Genomic DNA, 16,832 nt, shown 5'->3' on the forward strand with positions numbered 1-16,832 from the left:
TGATTTTGATAGCCTTATTCTTCTCAGAATAACACACACCAAACTATTTAGAGGAAAAAACTTACATCTTCAATGTAATCTTCTTTTTTTTTTTTTTAAAGATTTATTTATTTGAGAAAGAGAGAGCATGCATGCCCAAGTGAGGGGGAGGAGCAGAGGGAGAGAATCTCCATCAGACCCCCTGTTGAGTCGGAGCCCAACACGGGGGGGGGGGGGGGGGGGGGGGGGCGGGGGGGCTCCATCCCATGAGATCATGACCTGAATAGAAACCAAGTCAGATGCTTAACCAACTGGACCACCCAGGCACCCCTAATTATTTTCATTTTAATTTTTTTTTAAGTAAACACTATGGCAATGCCCAATATGGGGCTTGAACTCATGAACCCGAGATCAAGATTTGTACACGCTACCAACCTAGCCAGCCAGGCACCCCTCCAACCTAATCTTAAACAGTTCCCCAAAAATTGTGCATGTGTATAATACATGATAAAGCAAATGGGGAAAAATATAGACAATTGAATCTGAACAACAGATATATAGGAGTTCCTAATACTTTTGTTGCAACTTTTCTATAAATTTGTAATTGTAATATAATAAAAAGTTACAACTAGCACAAAGGATTCTTTTGGGGTGATTAAAAAAATATTCTAAAATTAGATTGTGGTGATGTTTGCACAACTTTGGAGATTAAAAAAAAATCACTGAATAGTAAGAAAAAAAAAGAAAGAAAGAAATTATAAAAATACACATACACTCCCTCGGATGGCCCCCTATTTCCCAGCCCCATTACCCGGTACCAACCCTTCACTTGAATCTCCTCTCTCGGAACTCACCAACACAAAAGCGCACCCCACCAGCTGGCTCTGTTCCTCATTTTCCTCCCCAAATGCATGGCACACACTTCCTGATGCCTCAGATTCCCCCACCCTCGCTTTAGCTCTGTGCCTCCTGAGGTCATGCCCAGGCCTCAAGCCTCATCAGTGCAGGGGTCCAGCCCTTCCTTGCCACCTGGACACCCATCTCCTCATCTCTAACACCGACAGAGCCCCTTCTGTGCGCCAACATTATTCTAACCACTCTACACCCAGTATTTCATTCGAACTCCCAGCCGGGCATGGTTAAGTGCTATCGCTGGCTCCACTTCACAGATGAAGAAACTGAGTCACTAGGGAGCCAGCTGGGATCTTTCAGGTGGTCATTGATGGAGGCAGAATTCAAAAGAGGCCACTTTCACACCAAAGCCTGCGCGGGCAGCCGCTGTGCTTTCCCTCCCTAGAGACATCTTGACACATTTGTTCTGCAGACAGACCTTTCTCGAGCACCAGCCTGCAGGCTCCCTGGGGAGTGGGTCCACGCTCTGGACCTCTCTCCGCACTACACACCCGGCAGGTGCCCAACAGCTGTTTGTCCGCCACAGGCTGGGTTCCAGAAAGCAGAGGAGGGGGTCGCAAACTCCATCAAAAAGAGGAGCCAATTCTCCACCCCCCCCACCCCCCCACCCCAAGCACAGCCCAGCTCCCTGGCTACTGCCCAAGGCCCGGCCGTCATCTGCTCTGGGTAATAAGTATTTGTATGGCGATAATTACAGCATTTGGGGAGAAAATCCCATTAAGCAAGAGCCCCGCCGAGCTGCTAATGCCGGCACAGAACGGGAGGCGGCAACTCCGCCAAGCTCCCGTCTGCTTCCAATAATGCAGGAGCTGCCGGTCCCCACCGCCTTTCACCCGGCCCCAAAGAGCACGGCCGCCCCTGCTGGCAGCCTTGGGCAGCCGGGGCCGCCGACAGCCACCCCCCTGCCTCAGAGCCCGGACAGAGGCAGGGGCAGGGTTCGCTGGGGATCCAGAGCACCAGGGTTGCACGGGGAGGAAGAGGGAGCAGAGCCAGGCTGGGATCCATCCCTGCCCCTTTCCTGTCCCTGCAATTCTTTCATCTTAATAACAGTAATAATACTACCACTCACAGGGCCTTCGCTGCTGCTGCTGCTGCTGCTGCTGCTGCTGCTGTTCGCCAGGCCCATGCGGCTCCCAGCCCTGCCTGTAGGCAGTCCTCACGACCAGCCTGTCCTTTCAACCAGCAGGTCCTGTCATCATCCCCACTTTCGGGGCAAGGAAACAGGGGTGCTGAGATGTCACACGTTCGTCCGGGGCACTGACCCCGCTTTACAATTATGCGTTTATTCTCATACTGTGCCATTCATCGCTTCCTCCCTTGCTGGACTAAAACTCAGGGAGGGACAGCAGTGTGGGTTTGTGTCCAGCCCCGTTCCCTCAGCTCCATGCAGACAGTCAATAGACAGCTATCTGTTGAATGAATTCATTAAACCCACAATTTGCCCAAGGTCCCCCCAGCCGCTGCGGGGCAGAGGCGTGCTAACAACGCAGGCAGGCTGGCTCAAGGACCATGCCATCACACCACCCACCCTGCAGAGAATCCCTGCCTGCGACCCCCGGCTCCTTCTTACAAACACGGGAGACCGAGACAAAGATGCGCGGGGACAAGGAAGGAGAACCCTGCACAGCCAGACGCCAGGAGAGCAGGCTTGCACTTCGGCCAACTCTCCCGTACTTACCTCCCAAATTCTCTGCTGCCCCACTGAACTCTCAAACCTTCGCTTGAGCTCCTCAGGTAACAAAAATAATCCTAACATCATTACCTAGTTTTATCACGAAGCATTTCCACACACCAGCCCAGGGCCAAGCACGCCACCAGGCCCTCTACATGCACTGGCTCCCTGAATCCTCGCCACCAACCTACAACACAGTCATCCTCCCCTTTGAAGATGGGGAAACTGAGTCTCACAGCAGATGGAGTGATGGCACCCGGGGCTTGCCACCAGTCATGCAGAAGCCAGCGATAAGCCCAGGGCACGTGCTACTGGAGACACAAGCCCCACCCAGAAGAAGCCTCCCCAGCACAGTGCAGGGCTCTGCCCTAGGAGACCACGGTACACACGTGGCTTCTGTCTTCCCTGACCCTTCCCCAGGACCACCACCCAGTCATGATTTGGCTTTTTAGGCTTTCCAAACAGGCAATCCATCTGGGGTGCCCTGGGAAGTCCCAAGCCTGACCACCCAGCTCCATTGAATGTGGCTTCCAGTTTCGGGGGCCAAGTTGGGAAAAGGCAAGGGCCTTCCAGGCCTCTGCAGCAGGCAGTGGGCTATGGCAGTGGACCAACTGGCCAGGGGGCAAGAGAGGGTCCCCCAAAACTGATGAACAGCAGACCATCCTGGGCTGGGGGAGCAAATAGAAGCCAGGGGTCCTTCCCCAAGGCCTTTCCTGGCCATACCACCATCCTCGGGCCTCTCCCATCTCTGTACCCTGTGCCCACAAGCCTAGAATACAAGTGCTTGAGACAGAAGGGAAAAGCAGTGTCCCCCCCACACTATATACTCTCTTACCACACTCTCCTGGATACTTTAGCCTAAAAGACTTTTTTAATTAAAAAAAAAAAAAATCCAACTGAAAGTCAAAGTCCTTGAGTGAAAGAAAAGACAATTAATAGTGGCCACGGCTCGGTCCCTCTGAGGCTGAATTCTACAAAGAGAGGAAGCTTCCAGGCCTCCTCCACCACACCCCTAACCCTCACTCTGTATTTTAATTGTTCCACTGCAGTGAATTATTCAGCATCCCTTCCTCAGCCCAGCCCACCAGCCCCACAGCCCCTCTGGCTCAGCCAATTTCCTCAACAGCCCTGGGGCCACACAGCTTCTTCCCAGAAGTCCCCACAGCACACCAATTCCTTCCCACTTGGGGGGATAGGCCCAAGCCCAGAGTCATGGGATAGAGGATCATAAAGTTGCCGGGCCTCCCGGGCTGCCATAGAAACTGCCCATGAGACAAAAGGCGAATGCACAGCTGCAGTCTCTCCAAATATCACGGCCTCAGAGGCTGCCGTTCTGGGCCCCAGGACAGCACAACGTCCACATCGATGAGAGAGAGGTTTGCTACGGTGATTCTGAGTCTGCCTGAGCTCTCACTAAGGCCTCTTTTCGGGGTGTTCTTTTCTTCCTCAAATGGCTCTTTCGAGGCCTGCCTGCTGCAAAGGCAGCCTCCCCTGGCTTTCTCCATCCTTTCCCCACCCAAGAAGTTCTGCCCACAGCAAAGACCAGGTCTCCGCTGACTCCCCCACAATAACTCACCCGTGGATTCCATGCCTGAAGTCCCCAAAGGGAAAATCCAGTGAGAAAAGACTGCCTGATTCTTCCCAACCTTCCCAGCCTCAAGCCCCATCACATCGGACTGGGCCCGGCCCGCTGCGGCCCCGGCCAGCTGGCCCGTTCACCCATCAGACAGGCTCAGGCACACCTGCCGGCCTTTCGCTCATGTATTCCCTCTCTTTGGGCTGTCTGCCCTCTCCGCTTAGCACACTCCTACCAACCACTGTTGGGTCCCCAACTGTGCTAAAAAATGACCCATCCTCTGAGAAGCACCTTTCCCCCAAGAAAAGTGCTTCCCACCCCAATGCTCCCCACCACAGCCCCATCACATTCCCAGCCTTGCCCTCTCCCAAAAGCTTGCAGTTAGGTGTCCCCTGTCTGGGCCTCTCAACTGTACATCCCTTGAGGGCAGGGACTTGCTCACTCCCTGCTGGAGCCTCAGCACTGAGGGCAGCTCCCAGCTCTGTAAATGTTTGCTGAATTAAATAATGAATTAAATGGGATCTTCTCCTGATCCTAGCATAATGCTGCCTCTCACTCAGTAAGCATCATCATGAACTAGGCACTTTTCACACATTATCTTTGGTCCTCACAAGTACCAGAGACTTTAGTATCAGCACCCCCATTTTCTGCATGGAAAGTAACTAAGGCTCAGAGAAGTTAAGTAACTTGCCCAAGGTCACACAGCAACCTAGGCAGCTGGACCTCTTTCTTTTGCACTAGGAAATTTCACTTCCATTCCACTCTGATTGCAAGAGAGCTCATGAGTTCCTGAACATGAAAATAGACACTGTCCTCAGAATTAAAGGTGGAGAGATGGGCGCCTGGGTGGCTCAGTGGGTTAAGCCGCTGCCTTCGGCTCAGGTCATGATCTCAGAGTCCTGGGATCGAGTCCCGCATCGGGCTCTCTGCTCAGCAGAGAGCCTGCTTCCCTCTCTCTCTCTCTCTGGCTGCCTCTCCGTCTACTTGTGATTTCTCTCTGTCAAATTAATAAATAAAATCTTAAAAAAAAAAAAAAGATGGAGAGAAAGAGCAAGGCATGAGATGACTTCAAGATTCAGATCCAAAAGCAAAGGCAAGGGGCTGCTATGTCTCAGACATAGGCTGCTACCAGGTAACAACTGCAGGAGAAACACCCTGTGGGCAAAGGAACAGAGAATAGATCCAGAGTGAACAGGTATAGAGAACGACCCTGCAGCCTCAGGGGTCCTCTGGGCAGATTTCAGACCCTCAGTCCCTCTCTACAGCCACACAGCATAATGCACGGGAAATTTGACTTGGTCCACCCTCTCTCCACACCAGCATCTCTCCCCAGCCCCACAACACACAGTGTACTCAAACACACACACACACACACACACACACACGTTCCCATCTAGATTGCATCTAGATTGCAAATTCTCTGAAACCTCCACGGGAATTTTTCAGACTCAGCCAAGAAGAGTCTGGGGCAAATGTGTGCTCACTAATTGCTGACCTTGGTACAGAGTTTGATCCAAGAGACAGCTCTCCCCAGGGTCAAATTTCTGCCTCTGGCCAGCTGGGAGCCATGAAAATGTGCTCAAGTTATCGAAATCTGTACGCCTTTCCTGAGAGCCACTGCAGTCGCCCAGGAGTGTGGGAAGGAGCATGCAGGTTTCAAAGGAGCCGGCAGCCTTCTCCGAAGTCCAGTTCAAAAATCTCCTGAGGCAGTCACCTCTGCAGGCAGCACAAAGGCCCAGCATGTGACCAAAAATCACATACAGGGACTCGCACAACCTCCCATTACTGAGGTGACACCACAGATACTAGGAATTCACACAGATGTACATTCTGCAGGAGAATCTAGGAAGGCAAATTATATTGGTCCATAAACACACACACACACACACACACACACACACGGTAACCACACACACACACACACACACACACACACACACAAACACACCCTACAAAGCTTGGAGGGTCTGGAAAGAGCCGAGTTTCCTCCAGAATTTAGAAATGGGAGAGAATAAGAGAAGAAAAATTATTTTTTAATGACTTTTCATGGTCAGTGTCTCCACTCCAGGCTCCTGACCGCTCGGCATGATCCTGGGGCTCCCAGGCCAGATCACATCCACCCCTTCCTGGTGTCGATGTAACATACCCCAGGCCCCAAACCCAAATCCCTCAGGTCCCATTGTCTGCCTGGGCTGGATGTGAGTTGGGGGACCAATGCCTGACACCTGCAAGAGACGAATTCTTAAGGCTCTGGGGCAAACAATGGGGAGGAAGGGGAAGACTGGAAACTTCAACTCCATTCCATCTGGCTGCCCATCACCTGCCTGCTGGCCCTCAGAGTCCAGTCCACAAGCGCTGCTCAGAACACTGCCCAAGATCATGCCCCCGAAAGGAGATGTGGTGCCTGGCAGTGTGAGGAGTTTCCCCACCCTGGGTGCCAGGAAGGCTTTCTGGCACCAATACACAGCACCCTGGAGGAATAAAGTGCTGGCGCAGTGGGAACCGCCTGTCAGGGCTGAGTGCAGGGTGCAGGTGTGAGGCTAGGAGCTGACAGCCCCACCAGGGCCCTCTGAATCTCAGCAGAGGGAAACAGTGATGCTGCAGGCTCCTGGCTCCGGAAGGCCCCTGGCAGGCACTGACCCCTCTATTGGCTGCAGAGCCCGGGGCCCCAACCGTCCTGCCCCCACCCCAGCCCCGAACTGCGTCTGGGTAGGAGGGCAACCTCGGGGGCTCGTTGCGCACTGGGGACGGGGCCATACTCACAGGCGCTCGGTGTTCCGCGGGATGTTCTTTGGGATGGCCTGCAGCCCCGTGCCGTGGCAGTCCACCGTGGTGCCGGTGCAGGTGCAGAGGGCGGGGCACGCGGTGGCACCCAGGCGCCACGCGGCTGCCCACAGCAGCAGCCAGAGCTCGGGCCGGACGAGCCCCGCCGAGGGCCCCCTCCGGGGCGTCAGCGCCATGGTGCCCTCACCGCGTCCCGCTTGTGTGCCAGACGGCGGCAGCCGCTTACCATCCCCGTCCGGGGCGGCCTCCAGGTGCAGTCCCGGGGCAGCGACGCCGAGCAGGCTCGTGCGCGGCGCCCTTACGGGCCGGGAGGCACCTCGCTCCTCCAAGCGACGGCGCTTGTGTGCGAACCGAGGGAGGGCGCCTTGGGCGGAGGGCGCTGGGCTCCTCTCCGGTTTCTCGCTGGCTGCGTCTCCCTCCCTCCCTCCCTCCAGCTCCCAACTGACTGCTGCGAGAAGGAAAATGGGCAGGCCCCGCGCGCGCACGCACCCCGCGCACACACACACACACACACACACACACACACACACAATCACACACTCACACCCCCACGCTCGCTCCCACCCGGCAGTCATCCATCAATCGAAAAGCACACATCCAGAGCCAGACTCCTCCCCGCCCTTCCCCAGCATCCCCCTCCCCCGCCTCCCGACGACCCCTCGGCGGCTGCAGCGAGTCGCGTACAGTTTCAAAGGTGGAACCTTCGAGGCGCCAGGCGCGGGCAGGGGACTGCGCGGGGGATGGGAGGATGGCCACGGCCCGACCTGCCCAGTCTTGGCCCTGGCCGGTTGCAAACACACACACACACACACACACACACACACACACACACACCACGAGTATGTGCACACTGAGACTCCCGCACTCAGAACGCCGGCCCAGGCAGTTGGGCCAGAGTGGGGAGGGAGATCTTATTTGGCCGCCTGGACCCCTTCCCTGGAGCCAAAGACCTGCTTTCCCCCTCCCCGCCATCCCCCCGACGGCAGAAACCTTTCCCCCAGCCCACTAGACTTGCTTTGTCAATACTTGGTGAAAGCAAGCCCCCTGCCCCAGGGCTCCAAGCCGCCTGCTTTACTGAGCCTGGAACCTGGAAGACAGAGTTTGGGAGTGGGGAGGGAGGAGTGTATAAAAACCCTAAATGGAGTACAGTCTTCTCCCCTCCACCACCAAGACGGCAACAACCCCACTTGTCGGAGAAGACTGAAGCTAGCTGTACCCAGAAGAAAATGACCCTGATTTGGACATTTGCCCCGTGGAGAGATGTCATTTCTGCCATTCGGCTATACTGGCTTCCCAGGTCAGGGTTAGGGGGTTGGCAGAGTAGCATTGGCGGTTGGAAATCCAGCAAATACCTTCTTCCACTCGCACCAGCATTCTCCCATTTCTGCAGGTGCAAAGGAATATTCATTCCTGCCATCAGAAGACAGCAGAGACAGCTGGAAAAGGGCACAGTGGCCTGCTTGGGAGAGTAGCTCCACGAACCACCACTGTCAGACCCCAAGATTTTACCCTCCTTCCGGCAGGGACTCTTTTTACTCTAAGGAAGATGTAGACATAGATGTGGGTGTGGGTGTAAACAGGAAATCCAGATCGGGAGAGAACCACCCTCAAGCCCAGAAGAGATGAAGGACCTCCCCAAAATCAAGAACAGCAATGGCTGTCCTGGGCTCTGTCGGACCCAGACGTCTCTGTCCATCCGTCCCGATTCTGGGCCGCCTACAGGCTGGCAAGAAGAAACACTTGAGCAGCTCAATAAGCATCTTCCTTCCGAGGAGTTGGCTACCTGGGTTTCCCCGTGGGAGAAACCAGGAAGAATGGTAGCTGGTCCAAGAGATGCCAGGAGAAGGCACAGCATGGATACCGCTTGTCACAGGGGTGGCGGGCTGCGTGGACACGCTCCACAGGATTAAAACCTTATCCACCAGGTCTCCAAGAGTTGGGGGTTTTCTTTGTTTTTCTTTTCCATCTTGATGGAAATCTTACAGTTTTTTATCTCTACGGTCATAGCGCAGAGAGAACTGTGGCCGGCATCTCACAACTAATGTGGCTGGTCTTATGGACTTTTGACAGTTCTTTTTTATTTAAAGTTTTTACACACTTCTGGCATGACCTCCATCCAAGGCCATGGGTTCTTCAGCATCAATTCAATGACAACTGAGGAGGAAGGGGCTTTCTCACGGGTCCCCAGGGGGTGTGATCTTAGAGAAACTTTCCACAAATGAAGCCAGAGCTCCTCACTCCTCTCCCTCACAAATTTCCACTGCTTCTCCGCAGGATGCTCAGCCCCCCTCTCCTCACGGGCCCTCCCCAGCTGCCTCAGGCAGCGTTAAATCCTCATTCCTCAGAGCCTGCTGCTTTGTTTATCCCCTCTTAGCTGGAGCTGTTTACACATGTGGCTCCTTCCCTGACACTCCTCCGGGGGCAGAGCCCGCCCCTTCCCCCAGAGCTTACTCTTTTCCTCACTTTGGCGATTAACCAACCCAGCACCTGGCACTTAGTAGGCGCTCAGATTGTTGAAGCTTCCCGGTTTCCAACCTTTGGCTCCAGCGGTGTCTCTCCAGCCCCGTAACCTCAGAGAGCTCTTCAGAAGCCAGGACCCATGCGGAGAAGAGAGAGAGTGTTGATTAACTGGGCCTCATGCCCTGGGGGCTGCAGAGTAGTCCGGAGAAGCAGCGGAAGGAGGGGTGGGGTGGGCAGGGGGGCGGCAAGATCACCCCTGCCTGTGTCTCCCAAGAGTCAGCCAGTGCCCTAGAAGCTTCCAGACTAGACTGGACAGTGAAGCCCAAATGGTCACCACCTGGCAAAGTCTGCCCTTTCCTATAAAGGGGAGGGAAGGAAGGAGGGCTCCCTCAGATCCAGGACAAAGACTCCCTACGCCAGCCTAGTCATGAGAGGCCCTGCCCCAGCAGCCAGGCAGCTCCCCAGCTTGGCTCCTAGCCCCAGTTCCTCCACCCCAGAACCTGGCTGGATCCCCAATTTGGGAGGCAGCTAGCCATGAATGAACGCAGCTCATTAGCGTTCCTAGCACATTTACTCGGAAACCACTGCCTGGCCAGCAGCTCACCCTCCACCCCCCACACCGCTTTGCCGTTCAGTTTCCTCTCCCAGGCCCCTCCCTCTGTTGGATCTCCCTACCCCCTCCCTACAGCAGGGCCACCTGCTCCTTCGGCATGGGTGGGGAGGAGGTAGCCCTGTCACATTGCTTCTGCCAAAGCCCACTGGCCACCATCAGGGCAACCCCTGGGCGGAGGGGGGAGCGGGGGAGGGCAACTTGGGACTGGGTCTCCCTACCCTGGTGGCATGAATCTTCTCCAGTGCCCTTAGCCACGGATGCTCAGTTTTGAGGGCCACCACCTCCTGCCTGTGACTTGGGGAGATTTTGGGGAGTTCCTTGTTCCAGCTTTCTGCACAGGGCCCTGTCCTCTGCCTCCAATAGCCCTTCTGAGACACCAAGAAGCAGAGAGGCTGGGTGAGGCTGCAGAGCCCAGTGTCTTGGATCTCTGGGCTGCAAAATGCAAGAATGAGACAAAATGCCTGCTGTCTGAGCATTGATTAAACACCATTTATTAAGTATCCATGTACTATGTGCCCAGAACCGGGACTGGGCGATTCAAGAGGGCGTAAGAGCTGCCCAGGCCTGCACTGGACTCACAGTCCAGTGGGGAACAGAAAGAGGAAAGCCCACTCTGCATGGTTAGTTTGGTAACAGGGAGTGTGGAATTGCAGGGAAGGCCCAGAGTGCGGGGCTCAGGGATGGGCCCGAAGGGTCCCTGGAAGAGGAATCACTTGAGCTGAATCTTAAAGGATAAGTAGGCATTGGCTGGGCAAGAAAATAGCAAGAAATGTTTTCCTGGGCAGAGAGAAGTACAGAGGTAAGGCACACAAATGATAGCGGTGTCCTCAGTGGCTGAGCTAGGGCAAGTTCAGCAAGGCTAGAACATGGCAGGGGTTCATGCAGGCAGAGGTCAGAGAGGTGTGGGGAAGGAGAGGAGGAGCACATTCCAGATGCCCTGGTGCAGCCATTCTGGCTTTACCGGGTTTGCAGAATTACCCTGGGTGCCAGCAGAAGCCCATATACGCATGCGCCTGCAATGCACTATCTCGGGACCCAGTGGCTGTGGTTGCTCCCATGGAAGGGCCTGGGATGATGGCAGGGAGACAGTTTCAGCATATGCTTCTACTGTTAGGATTTTTTAACCTATATAGTATGACTTAACCTCTCCATCACCACCAATGCATTTTTTTTTTTTAATCACCAATACATTTTTAAATCCCCTTGGATGCTTATTATAAATACCAGTTCTCAGGACCTTCTTAATCAGAATCTTCACTATTAGCACAGAGGGGGCTGAGGCAGTATGATTCTGATGCAAGATGCCCCAGAGACCATGCTCTGGAATCAAGGCCTTGTGTGCTGGGTTAATGAGTTTGAACTCAGACCTGAAAACTCTGGGAGCCACTCAAGGAAGGGGCCCAGCAAGGACAAAGGGTCTGAGGCCTGTCTGCCTCCCTCCTCTTCATTTAACACATGTTCTTAGCAAGGATGAGACATCAAAGAAAAAGATAGCCACAAGGGACTGGAGGGGAGGGAACAGAGCCATGTGACACTGGTACATCGCGGCTTCATTCACAAGATGTCAGAGCTGGAAGAGGATAAAGAAATGATCAAATCCGGGGCGCCTGGGTGGCTCAGTGGGTTAAAGCCTCTGCCTTCGGTTCAGGTCATGATCCCAGGGTCCTGGGATCGTTGGGCTCTCTGCTCAGCGGGGAACCTGCTTCCTCCTCTCTCTCTGCCTGCCTCTCTGCCTACTTGTGATCTCTCTCTGTCAAATAGATAAATAAAATCTAAAAAAAAAGAAAAGAAAAGAAAAGAAATGATCAAATCCAAACACCACCATACAGCTGGCAGCCCAGAGAAGTGAAACTAGCAACCTAACCTCACATGGCAAAGGCAGAGGTGAGCCATGAATGAGACTGGATCTTGCTCTGCTGGGCCATGCATCTGGGGAGAACCCAGCATTCAATCCATCCTGGGCACTCCTCCTGACCCTGCAACTCCCACAGGAACTGAAAAGCCAGGGGTCTCTGGGAAGTAGTGCGAGCGGTGCTCAGGATATTTTACCTTTAATCCCTGAACGCCTCAGCTTTGAAGGAGGCTGGCTGGATTGCTTGAGGCTTTCAATGAAAAAGCCTAAAGCAGAAAGAAACTATTACTAGACTTAAGATCAGTGGCTTTCACAGAGGCTACCATATGCATGCAGGACAAATCTGACAGATAAGAAGCAAGAGAGAAGCAAAGAGGGGAGAGAAGAAAACAGGAGAGAAAATGAAGAAAGAAAGCAGTGGGGAGAGTGCAGGCAGCAGCTTGCTCATTCATTTATCAGACATCGATTGCATGCCAACTAGGAGCCAGGCATTGGAATATAAGAGATTTTTTGCTTGGGATTCATTGGGCTTCTTGTATCTTGCTCATGGCTTTCATCAAATGTGATATTTCCATCATTATTTCTTCAAAAGTTTTTTACATCTCCTTCTCCCTTGCCTCTGGGCACCCCACTTACGCATATATTAGGCCACTTGAAGTTCTCCCAAAGCTTACTGATGCTCTGTTCATTGTTTTAGTCTTCTCTGTGTGTTTCATCTTGATGAGTTTCTACTGCTGTGTTTTCATGTTCATTATATTTTCTTCTGCAGTGACGCATCTGTGGGTAAGCCCATCCAGCATAGTTCTATCTCAGATATTGTAGCTTTCATCTTCAGAAGATCTATTTAGGTGTTTCTTTCTCTTCCATGTATCTTCTTAATGTGTTTATGTTTCCCCTGCCTTCTCATGCACAGGGAATATAGTTGTAATAACTACGTCTATGAATGCTAATAACAGCATCACTTCTGGGGGCACCTGCGTGGCTCAGTGGGTTAAAGGCTCTGCCTTCGGCTCGGGTCGTGATCCCAGAGTCCTGGAATCGAGCCCCACATTGGGCTCTCTGCTCAGCGGGGAGCCTGCTTCCTCCTCTCTCTGACTGCCTCTCTGCCTACTTGTAATCTCTGTCTGTCAAATAAATAAATAAAATCTTAAAAAAAAAAATCATTTCTGGGTCAGTTTTGATTGTTTGCTTTTTTTTCTTCATTTTGGGTCATATTTTCTTACTACTCTGTATCCTGGTAATTGCAGATTGGATGCCAGACTTTGTGGATTTTACCTTATTGGGTGCTGGATATCCTTGCATTTTTAAAAAATAATCTTGTGCCTTGGTCTAGAACAAAGTCAAGTTATTGGGAACAATTTGATCTTTTCAAGGCTTATTTTTATACTTTCTTAAGCAAGACCAGTGGAGCCTTTAGTCTAGAGCTGATTTTCCCACTACTGAGGAGATACCCTTCTGAATATTCAACCCAAGGCCCTGTGAATTCAGAGGCTTTCTCCTCTAGCTGGTGGGAACACCAAATCTGTGGGAGCTCCAAGGATTGTTTCTGCCTACTCCATTTGGGTGGAACTTTCCCCATCTTCAGGTGGCTTACAGTATGCCCTGATTGGTGCTCAGCTGAAGACTAGGGGTGGGATGGATCACAGGAAGGAGCCATCTGCAGATCCCCGGCTGCTCTCTCTGCAGCAATTTCCTCTCCCACCTCCCTGAGAATTCTAGCCACCCCGACCCTCCCAAACTCTCAGCTTCAACTCTTCCACTCAGCTTTGTGCTGTGCTACACTTGGGCACCCCTCTTGCCCTTTGTCCTGGAAACTGTAGCCTATATGCCAGGTCAAATATAATGTTCACCGTACTTGTTTTCCCTCTCGAAGGAATCACCATCCCACATTACCAGTTATTCAACGTTGGAAAACAGTTGTTTCATTTGTTTGTTTGTTTGTTTGTTTTAGTTGTTTAAGAAAGAAGGGTAATTTGGCCCATTACTCCATCCTGCACAGAAACAGAAGTCTGTAAGAGATTTTTAGCAACACTTTGTACCCTTTAAACATTCCCAGCATGCAAGGGAGCTACAGCCAAGCAAACAGTCACTTGACTCCGACAAGTACCATGAAACTGGCCAGAGAGGAAGGGGACTCAGCCACACGGGGCTTCTCTCAGTTCATAAAGCACCTCACACTCCTTGCATAGCACAGTGCCCATGACAGCATGTTCTTTCTGCCGTTCTCGACCTTAGTCCTTTTCACTCTAAGCAGCACCTCCTCTGAGAAGCCTTCTCTGACCCTGGGTTGAGTCCACCTTCTCCCCTGTCATGCAGTCTCCTGGCTCCCTGTGACCCCTTCAGAGCACTGATACTATTGCTTGTAATGACTTTGTTTATACAAGATCTCTCCTCCCTCTGAGGTGGGAGCCCCACAAGGGCAGATTCTCATTGATCTTGTTCCCTGATGCCAGGTTTAGGGACTGGGATGCAGAAAATGCTGAAAAAATATTTTTTTACAGAAGCATAAGGGCTCATTCAGGGGAGGTGTATCTTGAGAATAAAGGTGCAAAAAAGGCAGGTCTCCTGTCAAAATCAGGGCAATGAAGAGTCACATTTGGCTTGAAAAATAATTCCCCAGGGAGCAGTGAGTTAGGGTGTTGGGGAGAGACCCGGATGCTGAGGGACCCAGAGGCCAGGCTGAGACCCTTGGGTGTTATTCTGGAGACCTTAACGAGCCAGTGGATGGATGGGAAGAGTCAGCACAGAGCACAGGTTGGGCTCCCTAGGAAGAGCCTCTGGGATGAAGAAGAGCTTACAGAGCGTTTATTAGGGAATGCTCTCAGGATCAAGGTTGTGGGAGGAAGGGAAAGGGCAAGATTGCACAGAGGTGATGCTGACCTACAATGCTGGTTCAATGGCGGACTTGATAAGCTCTACAGAAAGTTCTGAAGAAAGGCTCCTTTGCAGCCATCCCAAGCTGTGGCAAGAGTGCTGGACCTTTATCCCGTGGCATTGACTAGTCACTGGACCAAGGCTGCTCCTGAAGGGAGATGTAGCCTTGTATGAGGCGGTTTTTCAACTAAGGGCAAACACCAGAGAGGACTGACAGCTGAGAACCATCCTCAGGCAGCTCTTCCTGCAGCTGGGGGAGAAGTCCTTCATTCCTGAATGTAGATCAGGGTAGGAGAAAGCCTAGAGGCAAAAATAGGCACAGGGCCTTTGGCATGACTGGGAGTAGCTTTCCAGGATGGAGATGAGACTGGAGTGGTGGTCAAAGAGGGACAGATCATAAAGCGCTGAGTAGATCTGTTGAGGTGTTGGGTCAAATCCCAAGAGGAATAGGAAGCCATCTGGGGGGTTTAAGCTGAGGAGTAAGCTATGATCCATTTCTCTGCTCTACTTCTCCTCTGACTCAGCCCCTCTGCCTCCTTGGCATGTAAGAAAGGAACAGCCCTGCTTCAAAGCCCATCCTGTACCCATAACCATCCATGAAAAGGAGGAGGTATTCTCTATTCTCTCCAAAACTCAAGAAGATGGCAGAAACTGTCACCAGGGAGCTCATTAATCCTCCCAAGTTTCAGGGCCATCATTTGTTAACAGCTAACCTAAAACTTCCATCGTGCCTGTACATTCTAAGAGTTTATACTATTCCAAGAGTTGTACATCTTAAATCATTTAGTCTTCCCAAACAAACTTATGAGGCAGGGACTATTTTTACAAACCAGAAGCTAGAAGCAGAGAGAGGTTTAGTAACTTGCCCAAGGTCACACAGTATTTAAGTGGCAGGGGCAGGATGTAAAATGGGATAAGTTCTACCTTCTGGAGAGGAAGTGGAATTGAATGAAAGGTACATATGAAAGTGCCTTGTGTGGTGTGCAGACCCATGGTAAGTGTGTTCATTTTTTTCAGAAAACCAAAACTGGTAATAATGACAGCTTAGAGAAAAAGTCCATCTAGAGGAAGTTCTTTCTGATAAACATTGTATGGTTAATTTTAGAGGATTCCCTCCTCTCCTTTTTCCTCAGCTGCTGCAAATGAATGCCCTCTGAGTCTGCTTGGCAACATAACCCACACAAAGACCCGATATCCTCAGAATTTTCTTGCCATCAGAGAGTACAGGAATCTTCTAGCCTCAGATGTGGCCGTCCTTCTCAAACTGGCAAAGTCCCAAGTTCAGCAGGTTATAGCCTAAGAACACTAAATGAATTAAATGTAAATCTAATTTTTTTGCATATGACATAAACTTTTTTAAAATTGTAGTTGACATATTATTTTAGTTTCAGATATATAACAGTGATTTGACAATTATATGCATTACAAAATGCTCACCATAATTAAGTACAGTTGCCCATCACCATACAAAGTCATGACAATATTATTGAGTTTATTCCCTATATTGTACTTCTCATCCTCGTGATTTATTTTATAACTAGAAGTTTGTACCTCTGAATTCCCTTAATCAATTTCACCTCTTACCCTCTGAAAATCACTAGTTTGTTCTCTATGTTTATGTTTTTCTTTTTGCTTGTTCATTTGTTTTGTTTTTTTAGATTCCACATATAAGTGAAATCTTACGGTATTTTTCTTTCTCCATCTGACTTATTTCACCTAGCGTGATACCTTCTAGGTCCATCAATGTTGCCATCAATGGCAAGATTTTATTCATTTTTATGGCTGAATAATATTTGATTCCATATATGTATGTATACATACATATACACATGTATGTGTGTATGTGTGTGTGTGTGTAGCATCTTCTTTATTCATCTACTGATGGACACTTGGATTGCTTCCATCCCTTGTAATATATTGTAATAATTGCATTGTAAATAATTGTAATTTAATTGTATTGTAAATAATTGCTGCAATAAACATAGGGGTAAATATATCTTTTTGAATTAGGGTTTTTTGTTTTGTTTTATTTTCTTTGGTAAATATCCAGAAGTGGAATTACTGAATGGTGTGATATTTCTATTTTTAATTTTTTGAGGAAACTCTATAC

General features: G+C 51.0%; 1 protein-coding gene across 3 annotated transcripts in view; it reads right to left on the reverse strand.

The window, feature by feature from the left end:
- SLIT1 (slit guidance ligand 1) overlaps positions 1–7,525 on the reverse strand; it is a 168,582-nt gene extending 161,057 nt beyond the window's left edge. Inside the window, exon 1 of one of the 3 annotated variants that reach the window (XM_032313091.1) lies at positions 6,903–7,449. In XM_032313091.1, coding sequence (XP_032168982.1) covers positions 6,903–7,099 — 197 coding nt within the window. In that variant the 5' untranslated portion in view covers positions 7,100–7,449. Of the gene's footprint in view, positions 1–6,902 lie in introns of all 3 variants that reach the window. The other 2 variants (XM_032313090.1, XM_032313092.1) reach the window with 2 other exon arrangements.
- Between the last annotated feature and the right edge of the window lie 9,307 nt (positions 7,526–16,832).

This window comes from Mustela erminea, chromosome 14 (assembly GCF_009829155.1).
Source record: "Mustela erminea isolate mMusErm1 chromosome 14, mMusErm1.Pri, whole genome shotgun sequence".
NCBI lineage: Eukaryota > Metazoa > Chordata > Mammalia > Carnivora > Mustelidae > Mustela > Mustela erminea.